The sequence below is a fragment of the Dama dama genome, chromosome 4, assembly GCF_033118175.1.
Source record: "Dama dama isolate Ldn47 chromosome 4, ASM3311817v1, whole genome shotgun sequence".
Taxonomy (NCBI): Eukaryota; Metazoa; Chordata; class Mammalia; order Artiodactyla; family Cervidae; genus Dama; species Dama dama.
Window position 1 is genome coordinate 71,191,439 of NC_083684.1, and position 13,011 is coordinate 71,204,449.

At 45.9% G+C, this 13,011-nt stretch overlaps 1 protein-coding gene and 1 pseudogene across 1 annotated transcript; both read left to right on the forward strand.

The window, feature by feature from the left end:
• Positions 1-4,248: 4,248 nt before the first annotated feature.
• USP29 (ubiquitin specific peptidase 29) lies at positions 4,249-11,824 on the forward strand. Its single transcript, XM_061140663.1, is given in 13 exon segments — positions 4,249-4,515; positions 4,517-4,589; positions 4,825-4,923; positions 5,038-5,141; positions 5,143-5,473; positions 5,476-6,243; positions 6,246-6,315; positions 7,784-7,863; positions 7,866-8,090; positions 8,093-8,325; positions 10,306-10,360; positions 11,396-11,750; positions 11,752-11,824. Coding segments are annotated over 13 exon segments (2,733 nt in total).
• Positions 6,367-7,424, forward strand: LOC133054954 (heterogeneous nuclear ribonucleoprotein A1-like; annotated as a pseudogene).
• Positions 11,825-13,011: the final 1,187 nt, after the last annotated feature.

The following is a 13,011-nucleotide window of genomic DNA, read 5'->3' on the forward strand; positions in this document are numbered from 1 at the left end:
CTCAAGAATCTTCTCTAGCACACTTCAAAAGCTTGTACACACCTCTTCTTACTGAACGTGAAATTGTGTGAAATGCTTAGTTTCCTGATTACTAGGCTATGATGTGCCTCTTTTACAAAATGTGACCTCCCCGGTTGGATTCCTGGGTTGGGAAGATCCTCTGCAGAAAGGATAGTCTACCCACTCCAGAATTCTTGGGCTTCCCTTGCGGCTCAGCTGATAAAGAATCCTCCTGAAATGCGGGAGTCCTGGGTTTGATCCCTGGTTGGGAAAATCCCCCGGAGAAGGGAAAGGCTACCCACTCCAGTATTCTGGCCTGGAGACAGTCCATGGGGTCACAAAGAGCCGGACACGACTGAGCGACTTTCGCCGAGGGAGAGGAGTTTGCTGTCTCATCCCCGAGGTATCTCCAGCACCTGGAACAGTGCGTGCTGCGTGGTGAGCAGCCAACAGCTGTTTTCCCAACGGAGGAATGAAAGTTTCTGGCTAAGACGGGTTGGGTGAAAGCCAGAGTTCATAGAAAATTTACAACTATACTTTAAAACTGTAAAGGTGATGGGATTACATGCAATGTATTTATGTACGTGTCTATTCATCTTAATTGTTTTTTTTTTTAATTTTTATAGCGTCAGGGCATTTGGGATCTTTGTCCCTGACCAGGGATTGAATTTGCATCCCCTGCATTGGCAGCACAGAGCCTTCACCACTGGACCACCAGGGAAGTCCCTTAAGTTTAATTTTTATAAATAACATTTATCACATACAACTTAAAAATCTCTAGTCAGAATAAGCTTTAAAAAAAAAAAACCAGAATAAGCATTTAAACCAGAGTTGCTATCCATTATCTTCTCTGACAGAATTCACATCTGTAAGGCCAAAATTATTTGAATAATAACACTAAGATATTTTATGCCCTTTCAACATTCATTCAACTAACCTAATCTGAGTGATTAGGGAGGGGTGCACTTGGAATGCTTTTGAGAGTGGATTAATTTACAGGATTGTCAAGGGAGGTGAGTTTAAAACCTGTTATCTTTTTCTCATAACAACCCTAAGTAATCATTGCCCAGGTGTGACGAGGACAGCTCTCCAGACTGACTCATGTTTCTTCAGGATGAAGCATGAATGGGCAAAGGCCAATTTTTATGTTGGTTTCATTGGAGTTCTGATGCTTGTTTTCTAAAATTGAAATATCAGAGGGGAGTCGCCATTCCTGACGGCCTGAAAAGAAATGAGCAAATGAGTGGGGAAAAGAAGGAAAATTAAGAGAGTTTTCTTTTTAAGTTTCTGAAATCTCTCTGTTTCTGTTTTAAGATGTATGTCTCTTCATGTCTCTATTTCTCTCTCTGAATTTTGATAATTGTCTGGTACAAGAGTTGACCATCTTACTCCATTCCCTTCCTCTGTATAGACATTTTAATTTATTTATTTGGCCTGCGCTGGGTCTCCATCGCTGCCTGGGCCTTCTCTAGTTGCAGCGAGCGGGGCTGCTCTCCCTTGCAGGGCAGGCGCTCCTCTGGTGCGGAGCCCGGCTCTGCACGTGGGCTCAGAAGTTGCAACACGCAGGCCCTAGAGCTCGGGCTCGGTAGTGGTGACGCACGGGGGTCGTTGCGCTGCCATATGGTGGAATCTTCCCCGACCGGGGATCGAACCGGGGCCCCTGTATTGCCAGGTGGATTCTTTAGCACTGAACCACCAGGGAAGCTTTCTCTCTTTCTGTTTTGAGATGTATGGCTCTCTGTCTCTCTCTCTCTCTCTCTCTCTCTCTCTCTCTCTCTCTCTGAATTTTGCTAATTATCTTGTACACCAGCTCATCACCTTGCCCATTCCCCTCCTCTGTGTATATTTGACATGGCCAGTTGCATGCCCAGAATTTATTCTTCTCCAAACCAATTCTTCCTAATGTGGCATTTATTGCTCAGTCATGTCTGACTCTTTGCAACCCCATGGACTATACAGTCCCTGGAATTCTCCAGGCCAGAATCCTGGAGTGGGCAGACTTTCCTGCTTCCAGGGTATCTTCCCAACCCAGGGATCAAACCCAAGTCACCCGCATTGTGGGCGGATTCTTTACCAGCTGAGCCACAAGGGAAGCCCCAAGAACACTGGAAGGGGTAGCCTGCCTCTTCTCCAGCGGATCTTCCCGACCCAGGAATTGAACCAGGGTCTCCCACATTGCAGAAGGATTCTTCACCAACTGAGCTATCAGGGAAGCCATTCTTCCTGATAAAATTGTCCCAATTTTCCTTGTAACAACCCTTCTGCCCTCCGGTCCTCCTATTACAATGAATGCTGATTTATCCCCAGTTGCAGGGTAATAATAATTGTTTTAGGATTGACCAGCCCTTGACACAGTGAAATATCAGGTAGTAACTGGTTAAATATCATATCACTGTATCTGTAACTGAAAGTGGGTTCTGGCTGCTCAAAACTCGAAGGCCAGTAAAGAGGCCAGGTTGATGGAAAGGAAAGTTTGCTTTATTTTGGATGCTGGCAACTGGCGGACGGGTTGAACTCCCTCTGCCCACCCCCACCCCACCCTCACTGACAATCAGGGGCCAAGAGCATTTATAGACAGAGGGAGAAACAGCAGAAACAGTCAGACTATGCAGAAACAGCACAGTCAGCTCTGACAGTCACCTTGAAACTGGTCATTGGTGGTCTGACCAGCATTGTCTTCATTGCTTTAGGTACAGTTCATCTTCAGTTCCATGGTTCGTTCCCATTTCTTTGAGGCCAGTTCTCAGAATTGTGGCAGCTTGTCGCAAAGAGTCGGACACAACTGAGTGACTGAACTGAACTGAACTGATGTTGTGGCTACAGTCTGGTCATCATGTAGTTAATTTCTTCCATTCAGTGGGGGTTCCAGTCTCTACAAGACAGCTCACAGGATATGGCTCAGAATATTGTCTATAGCCCTGGAGAAGGAACTAAAGGTCCTTGACTCTGCTTATTGACTAAACTATTACTATTTGATCTCCTTTGACTGTTTTCCTTTGCTTCTGCATTTTCTCACTTCTCTGATTAAACTTATTCTTTGGCTAAAATTTTTCCACAGCCTAAAGGCAGGCTGAGGACATGGGAGGCAAGAACCATAGGGTCCTCCTCCACTTCATATGAAGAATAAATAAAAACCCAAATGGGAGAACGCTGGTAAACCGATTTGCCCAATAATCAGTAATGCTTAGAACAAAGACATCACTAAGGTAAGAAAATGTTGGCATGTAAAAGAGAAAAGTCGGGGACAGGACTGTGAAGTCATTGAACGAAGAGGCTAGATTTTTATTCCAGTAAAGTACAGAACTGCCCCTTACAAATGGTGAGTTGTATAGATCCGCAAATAACCACTCTAAGGACATGTTTAGAGACCCGATCCTAAGCCTCCTCTTCTCCCTGGCTATAAAACTCAGGTTTAACTGGTTAGTTGACTTCATTCTGCATGACCATGATATGATAAATAAAATTAAATACCACAGAAAAAGAAACTCAGAACCAGATATAGAAATTCCCCTTGACTTACCTAAATTCAGCAGCATGACTGGGTAACATTAGTTATCCCCCTTTTAAGCCATCCTTCATCACCCACCCCTCCTAACAGTCCCCTAAAAGAGCTTATATTCTTTTCTTTTTAGCGTTCTTTTTTCTTTTTAAATTTCTTATTTGTTTATCTTTGCCTGCCCTGGGTCTTCATTGCCGTGTGCAGGCTTCTCATTGTGGTGGCTTCTAGAGCACGGACTCAGTTGCTCCACAGCACGTGAGATCTTCCAAGATGGGGGATCGAACCTGTGTCCCCTGCACTGGCAGGCAGATTCTTATCCACTGCACAGCCAGGAAAATCCAAGAGCTTGTATTCTGAATCTAGGTCTTCTGGAGAACTACCAGGCTTCCATGCCAACTTGCACAGTCACGTCCAACTCGCTGTGGCTCCTCTGTCCTTGGGATTTCCCAGGCAAGAATACTGGAGTGGGTTGCCATGTCCTCCAGGGGATCTTCCCGACCCAGGGACTGAACCCACATCTCCGGCATCTCCTGCACTTCAGGCGGGTTCTTAACCACTGAGCCATCAGGGAACTGCCATAGCTTTAGCAGGTAAGTAGCCCCCCAAAGTGTCTTTTACCTAAGCCTAAGGAGAACACAGAATGAATATTATTACATAGGGTTTTCCACTACCGATAATACATTCTAGATTAAAGTATATGTGTGTCCTTTTTTTCTTCAGGTTACATAAGTTTTCCTTGCAAAGATGGGATGAGTCCTCTAAAGATACATGGCTTTGTTCGCATTTGGAGCAAGACTGGGGTAACTAAAGAGGGAGAAGCTCTTGTGGAAACAGTGGAAGGAGAGAAGGAAATCAGCCTGGCAGTCATCTCCAACTCTGAAGGATTTATCTGGGTTCTTCAACTCAGCAACAGTATTACAAGTGTGGGCCTTACACATCGTGGAGAGAGACAAAGCTGTCTGCATGTAGCTCTGCAAGACAACAGCTGGTTGTTCACTGACCAATTGTCCTAACGGGGATGCTGAACAGTCGAAGGCCTTCCTGGACGTGGTCTGTCAAAGCAAACCCCAGCCACCCAGGAAACACAATCGTGATTGGGGTGTTTTTGGTGGGAGGAACACACAGAAGGAAACGGACAAAACTCCATCTCACCAAGTCCGTGACAAGCCCCGTGATGGACCCTTTAATGCAGAAAAAGCAAATGAAACTCTCTCCCCTCTGAAGATGACTGTTCAAGTCAGCAACACTTGCCAGAACAGGACTCTTAGAAAATCAAGGAACAAAGAGGGAAAAAATGCTATCACCTGCTCGAGAGATGAATGAAGGGTCCCTGAAAAAAAGTAACCCTTAACCTAACAAGAAATTGAAGACAGATTCCTTTGAGTATACAGAAAGTAACAAGGATGAACCGTTGCATTCAGAAGGTCAAGAAAAACTTAGAAATTCTACATGTGGCTCTACATGCAAGACCATCTCTACTGAAAATGCCAATCTAGCTCAGACTGTTGTTTCAATACAGGCTCTCTCTTGCAAAACAGGTTTGGAGTTTCCATCAGAAGAAATGTATAGCCATGACGACCTAAGATGGAACGACCTTGACACTCACCCAAAACAATTCTGGCAAGGGTTCCCCAACCTGGGGAACGAACACCTGTTACATGAATGCAATTTTACAGTCGCTGTTTGTGATTCCCTCATTTGCTGACGATTTACTCATGAAGGGCATATCGTGGAAGAAAATTTCCTTTGATGCTTTTATTAGGTGCCTGACCCAGCTACTTGCTTTAAAAGATATTTGTAACATGGAGGGCAAGAAAGAGCTACTTGTCAATATTAAAATTGCTATTTCAGCTGTTGCAGAGACCTTCTCCGGCGACGTGCAGAATGATGCTTAAGAGTTTTTAGGGTACTGTTTAGAGCAGCTGAAAAAAGACATAGAAAAATTAAACATTGCTTTGAAGACTGAGAGGGAAACCGGGATGGAAATTCATCTTCGCAGATGCATACGGATAACGCTGCCTGCCAGACATTTGTTTGTCCCATTGTGGCTAACTTTGAGTTTGAATTGCAGCACTCCATTATCTGTAAAGCCTGTGGACAGGTCATTCTCAAGACGGAGCCAAGTCATTATCTTTCTATCAACCCTCCCCAAGAAACAAAACTACAACCGTCCTCTATTCAGAATTCTTTTGATCTTTTCTTTAGGGCAGAAGACCTCGAGTACAACTGTAACGAATGCACCCACGAGACGTCTGTTGCAATGCACAAATTCAGTAAGCTTCCCAGACTGCTCATCATCCATCTGAAACACTATAGCTTTAACGATGCTTGGTTGCTGGTGAAGGATAACCAACCGGTTGCTATTCCTAAATTTTTAAGCTCATCTTCTCATTGCAGTGAGAGCACCAAGTTACCTTTTCCTACTGCCAGTCCCAGGGACTCCAAAATGCTAGAAGTCTCTCCAGAGATGGTTTCTGAGATCCTCGCCCCATCGTCACCTTCAGAGAAGTTGATCTCAGAATCCAGCGATTCCTTGGCAAAGAATGCTGAACCACTAACATTCCAGAAGATCGTTGAAGGGTCAAACCAAGAACAGCAGCAGAGAGACCTGGAAAACGGTCCTAAACAGAATATAACAGCTTCAGAAAAGGCAGAAAAGGAGCTGCCAGCAGCTGACTCAGGGATGGATCAAGAACACACATGTCTCATGATCTGTGAAGATGCAAGTGAACTTACCAGCAGCCCACATCAAGTCTTGGAGAGGCTCAGCTCCAAGAGGTGCCTGAAGATACGGACCTTAAGAAATCTGACTGCCCGTGGACACCGCTGAGAAAGCATCGTTTAAGACTTCCCTGCCTCCACTGCCGTCATGTCTAAATCAGAGTCTCCCAAAGAGCCCGAACAGCTGCGGAAGCTCTTCATCGGAGGATTGAGCTTTGAAACAACCGATGAGAGTCTGAGGAGCCATTCTGAGCGATGGGGAATGCTCCCAGACTGTGTGGTAATGAGGGATCCAAACACCAAGCGCTCCAGAGGCCTCGGGTTTGTCACACACGCCACGGCGGAGGAGGCGGATGCGGCCATGAATGCAAGGTGGACGGAAGAGTTGTGGAACCAAAGAGGGCCGTGTCAAGAGAAGATTCTCAAAGACCTGGTGCCCATTTAACGGTGAAAAAGATTTTTGTTGGTGGCATTAAAGAAAACACTGAAGAATATCACCTGAGAGATTATTTTGAACAGTATGGAAAAATTGAAGTAATTGAAATCATGACTGACCGAGGCAGTGGCAAAAAGAGAGGCTTTGCTTTTGTAACCTTTGATGACCATGACTCTGTAGACAAGATTGTCATCAGAAATACCACACTGTGAACGGCCACAACTGTGAAGTGAGAAAAGCCCTGTCTAAGCAAGAGGTGGCTAGAGCTTCACCCAGCCAGAGAGGTCAAAGTGGTTCTGGAAACTTTGGTGGCGGTCGTGGAGGTGGTTTTGGTGGGAATGACAACTTCGGTCGTGGAGGAAACTTCAGTGGTCGAGGTGGCTTTGGTGGCAGCCGTGATGGTGGCGGATACGGTGGCAGTGGGGATGGATAGAATGGATTTGGTGATGACGGAAGCAATTGTGGAGGTGGCGGAAGCTACAGTGATTTTGGCAATTACAGCAATCAGTCTTCAAATTCTGGACCCATGAAAGGAGGAAACTTCGGAGGCAGAAGTTCTGGCCCCCAGTCTACGGCCAAACCACCCTGAACGCGCCCGATCTCGTCTGATCTTGGAAGCTAAGCAGGGTCGGGCCTGGTTAGTACTTGGATGGGAGAAGTTCTGGCCCCTAGGGTGGTGAAGGCCAATACTTTGCCAAACCCCAAAACCAGGGTAGCTATGGTGGTTCCAGCAGCAGCAGTAGCTATGGCAGTGGCAGAAGGTTTTAATTACTGCCCGGAAACAAAGCTTAGCAGGAGGGGAGAGCCAGAGAAGCGACAGGGAAGCTACAGGTTACAACAGATTTGTGAACTCAGCCAAGCACAGTGGTGGCAGGGTCCAGCTGCTACAAAGAAGACATGTTTTAGACAATACTCATGTGTATGTGTACATCGAGGACTGCTCTTGTGACTAATTGTATAACAGGTTATTTTAGTTTCTGTTCTGTGGAAAGTGTAAAGCATTCCAACAAAGGGTTTTACTGTAGATTTTTTTTTTTTTGCACGCATGCTGTTGATTGCTAAATGTAATAGTCTGATCATGATGCTGAATAAATGTCTTTTTAAAAAAAAGAGAAATCTGAGACAAGCAACGCATTCTTAGAGCTAGATGTGGGCAGTGTCATGGAGTCCATTGAAGAGTTTTATAAGGCTCATGAAAACAGGATTCCAGATCTCAAGGCATGGCTGAACAACTGCAGCAGCATGATTGGAAAAGAATCATCGAGGAATTCTCCCAACAGGAATCACCTCCAGGCGTTAGGGAGCTGGGTGCCCAGGAATACACAGAAAAGGACTTCCAGGATTGTCAGAAAGATGATAACAGGGACTCCCTCACTGCTTTGGGTGATACGAACCCTGGAATTTTAGACAGGGAGGACACAGAAACTGAAGCCCAAGGGTGAAAGGAAACACCGAGCGGCTCATCCGTGTCATCAGCCATCCCAGGAGCCCCCCAGATTCAGGCCAGCACATCAGCGATGTTTATGACTTTCAGAAGCAGGCCTGGTTCACATACCATGACCTAGTAGTATCAGAAATCCAAGAGTCCGTGGTGCAGGAGGCCAGGCCTCACACTGGGTATATCTTCTTTTGTATGCACGATGAGGTCTTTCAGGCGCTGTTGAGAAAGGCAAGGACCTCTCACTTAGAGTGGAGATGGGGGAGATCCCTCAGGAGGAATAAGAAAAAGATGACTCTGGACTTCCCTGGTGTCTCAGTGCATAAGAATCTGCCTGCCAGTGCAGGGGACGCAAGTTTGATTCCTGGTCCAGAAGATCCCACGTGCTGCAGAGCATCCAAGCCCGTGGGTCACAACTGTTGAGCCTATGTTCTGGAGCCTGTGAGCCGCACCTGCTGACGCTCAAGCATCTAGTGGTCACGCTCCACAGCTGGAGAAGCCACTGCAATGAGATGGCTGCGCACCGCAGCTAGAGAGGAGCCCCTGCTCACTGCAACGAGAGAAAGCCTGCTCACAGCACCGAAGACCCAGAGCAACCAAAGAGTAAAAATAAACAAAAATTTTAAAAAGAAAGAAGGTTAAACTTTAAAAAAATAAGAAAGAAAGAGATGACTCTTACACAAATCTGCTTGCCTGCTTCACCCAGCCCCTCTTCCTCCTTGGAAGGAAGATTCTGAGCTCTATCCAGAGATGAGAAGACAAGGAGCTTGAGAGTAAAGTTCAAACAGAAACTCTTCTTATGGGAAATAACCATGCAAACTCTGCAGCAAACCCCAAAGCTCAAACTGAGATGGGTTGTCCTAGCCTGTGAGATTGGAAAATCGCTTTTCATGTTAATGGGGTCGTTTCCAAAATGTTGGTCCTGCAGTGGCAGCAGTAGCCGGAGGCTGGTTAGAAATGAACCATCCTTGCCGGGGGTCCAGCCTCGGCAGGATCCAGGGGGCACCCTCAGGATGAACGGCGTCGGCGAGAGAGAGAGAGAGAGAGAGAGAGAGAAGACACGTGAGACCAGCCTTGATAGGGCCAAGTCTGCGAGGGAGAGAGAGAGACAGAGAGAGAGAGAGAGAGAGAAATGACCAGACGGGGGTGCAGAGAGTCTGGCAGAGTCTGGCAATGCTTTATTTTTTACCATAGCTTTTATACCCTAAGTTAGTACATTTCTAAGGGGAAGATTTAACATTATGTCAGCTTGTCCTTCACGAAACCAGGGTGTTTTCTGCATACTTCTTTGTTTATGAGGGTCTTGTACATTATCTTCTGGCCTTGGGGCCTATTAACATTTTATGCAGGTCAGGTGAATGTAAACCTATTTTCCGTTTCTCTGGTGACCTTAACTGAAAGGTAGCAGTCTCATAGGGCAACAGTACAGAGTAGAAGTATAACCTTGTTAACACAAAAATTAATCCTTCTGCAGAAGTTGTCAGTTGCGTTTATCTAAGGAGTTTACCCCAGACTGACTCTGCGACTTTGGTGAGGCAGCTTCTGCCTAGCACTCTTGGCTGACAATTAACAACCATCTCATTGTTACCACACTAGGGCTAAGTTCTTATTTCTCTAGATCTTTAACTATATTAACAATGGTTTCTATAACACAACCTTAGCACATTAAAGGCAAAAATACAGCAAGCAAAAACACAGCAAGCAAATCACAACCCAATAACCACCTATAGAATAATTTTTCTTATGTTTTCTAATAGGACTCCTTTACCCCTTAAAAAGGCTCTATATCTATTAGGGCTTTTATATAATCAGGTTCTTTATGCTATTTTATGATTAGGATATTATAAGCAATCATGCATATTAGTACCAAGCGCATAAATGCATTTGGCTAACAAACTACCAGCAAAGGAGTTTAAACTAAAACACTCCTTTCACCCTGAATAATCTCATAAAATACCACCACCTGGGAAACTTATTGATTAAAGTTCTAAATTGATTCTTATTTGGGAAGAGATCGGGGAAGGCCTTCCTGCCTGTGTCACAGAAATTAGGGAGTAGTCTATTGACGCAGGCATCGGAAAGACAGATATCATCTTTAAGGTGAGAGCCGGGGGCAGCTTTTAGAAATCCCTGAAAACCTGATCTGCCTTGCCTGTCGGGTTTTCTCCTCGTGACCTTGTCATGGGTAGGGTCTCGTGTGTTGGCTCCCAGCACATCCTGGATCCCGTTTCAGACCAGCTGAATCAGAAACTGGGGGCGCGACTCGGTAATTGATGGAGATCTGGTGTTCCAGAAAATATAAGAGCCGCTGCTTTATTGTGAAGAGTATCATCGCATGTTTCACTAGTATATATATGAGTTGTTTGTTTTATGTAAAGGATTTTTTTTGTTTTATGTAAAGGATTTTAATTGTGTGTTTTCAAGTTCCTCACATGAATGCATACCTTTCCATTGTAAATGTGTTAAAACCCCAACCAATACATGTACCATTGACTGGGCTTCACAAAGTTTTGTGACTGATTATTGGTAAAATTTGCTATTTTACAATACAATCAACTTTATTTTTACATTCTTGCAGGAATTGCAGGGAAATAATTAATGGGAAATTGAGTATATTAAAAAATTATGAGTTTGATTTTGAAAATTCAAAAGCATCTTAAAATGCTGCTGAAGTTATTAATATGAATAAGACTATAAATATTCATACATGTATAATGTAATCTAGTAGCCAAGGCTTAAACAGTCTTACAGTACTGAGTGTCAGTAGGTCATAGGAGTAAGGGTGTGAAAGTAGAGAGGCTTTTGTGAGTACAAAGAGAGAAAGTTCTGGTGAGGAAAAAAATAACTTATCCTGGTGGGAAATTCCCTGGGGTTCCAGTGGTTAGGACCTGGGGCTTTAACTGCCAGGGGCCCAGGTTCAATCCCTGGTCGGGGAACTAAGACAAAAAAAAAAAAAAAAAAATGGGAAAAAAATCCTGGTGATGTATAAAATACGCGACAAGTTTATACAGTTAGCTGCAAGAAAGAGGAGGTGGGGGAAAGCAAACAGAACTATGCACAAGGTTTTTTTAAAGTATTATTTTTAGCATTTAAGGGGGAACGACAGAAAGTATTGTATAAAAAAGAAAAAAATTTTTAATTAAAAAAAAGAATTAGGTGGGCGGGGCAACTGGGCGGGAGAGGCGGGGCCAAGTGGGAGGGGCGGGGCGGGCCACCGCGGCCCGGCCTTAAAGGCGCCGCGGCCCGCGGGGCGGTGCTCGCACCCGGGATCGCCCTCGGCTGCCGCGTGGTCGCATCCTAGAGACCACGGTGGGCTCCCCGCGCTCCCCGCTGCTCCTGCTGGCCGCCCTGATCGTCGCCCTGGCCCTGGCCGTGAGCCCCGCGGCCGCGCAGGGCCCTGGAGAGCGTCGCCTGCTGGGCGGCCTGGCGGAGGCGGGCGTCAACGAGGAGGGCGTGCAGGGGGCGCTGTCCCTTGCGGTCAGCGAGCTCAACAAGCGGAGCAGCGACGCTTACCAGAGCCGCGCCGGCAAGCAGCTCGTGTCGGGGACGGACTACTTCTCGGACGTGGAGCTTGGCCGGACTACACGTACCAAGTCCCAGGCCAGCTTAGACAGCTGTCCCTTCCATGGCCAGCCGCACCTGAAGAGGGGGAAAGCTGTGCTCGTTCCAGGCTGACGTCGTCCCGTGGATGAACACCGTCAAGCTGCTGAAGTTTAGCTGCCAGGATTAATAGGGGGCTGCGTGTCAGACAGGCCGCTGACCGCCTCTCACTCACGCCCCTGCAGAGCGCCCACACCTGCGGTGGGTGACTGCCTCCTGGCCGTGCCTGCCCCTTGCCAAGACACGAAATCAGAGCCCCCCGGCAGATCAGACAAAGCCCAAGGAGCGCGGGCGGCAAGGGGCAGGCAAGTTTTGTGAATGGAAATGGAGGGCTCAAGTCACATTCTGCTTTCCAAATCGTAACAAGTACAGATGAGTTAAAAAGAAAAAATAAAGCAGTAACTCTAAAACCCATTGCATTTACAGATGCCACAAGAGGGAAGGCCATCAGTTCCAAGGTCAAAGTCTCCCTCACACCGGGATAGCACCACTGACCAGTGAAGCCAGAGGTGGAGTCACACACGCTGATTTACATAAACCAACCTTGACGGCAGTGAGTTTAAAGAAAACTCCTGGGCTTCGTGGATACCAGAGATCTGCAACATCCAATGATTCCCTGGATGCTTGATTTTCATTTAGCCCCTTTATATATATAATGTCATTTCCTCTCTCAGGTCCTCACCCATGACTTCACAAGGCCTCCTAGCTTCCCTCCCAGATCTTCCCTCCACACCCACATCCTCTGCTCCTTTGCCTCCAGTTATCTTTGCCTTCTTGTGCTTTTCTTGTCTTCTCCCCCAGGGCACTGTCAAATGTAAAGAAAGCTCAATATCCAAAAAAGAAAGTCGTGGTAAGCTATCATCTTTTATTTATTTTACGTGTTGATTTACAGTGTTGGGTTCATTTCTGCTCTAGAGCGAAGTGATTCACTTATACATATATGCAGTCTTTTTCATATTCTTCTCCATTATGGTTTATCCCAGGATGTTGAATATAGTTTCCTGGGCTCTGCAGTAGGACATTGTTGTTTGTCCATCCTATACACAGTCGTTCGCATCTGCTAATCTGAGGCTCCCCGTCTACCCCTCTCCCACCCCTCAGCCCCCATGGCAACCACAAGTCTGCTCTCTGTGCTGTGAGTCTGGTTTTGTTTCATAGATAGGTTCGTTTGTGTCATAAGTTTAGGTTACACAAGTAAGTGATACATGATATTTTCTTTCTCTGTCTGACTCATTTCACTTTGTGTGATAATCTCTATCCGGATCTCTGCAAATGGCATTATTTCACTCTTTTTTATGGCTGAGTAAACTCCGGGAG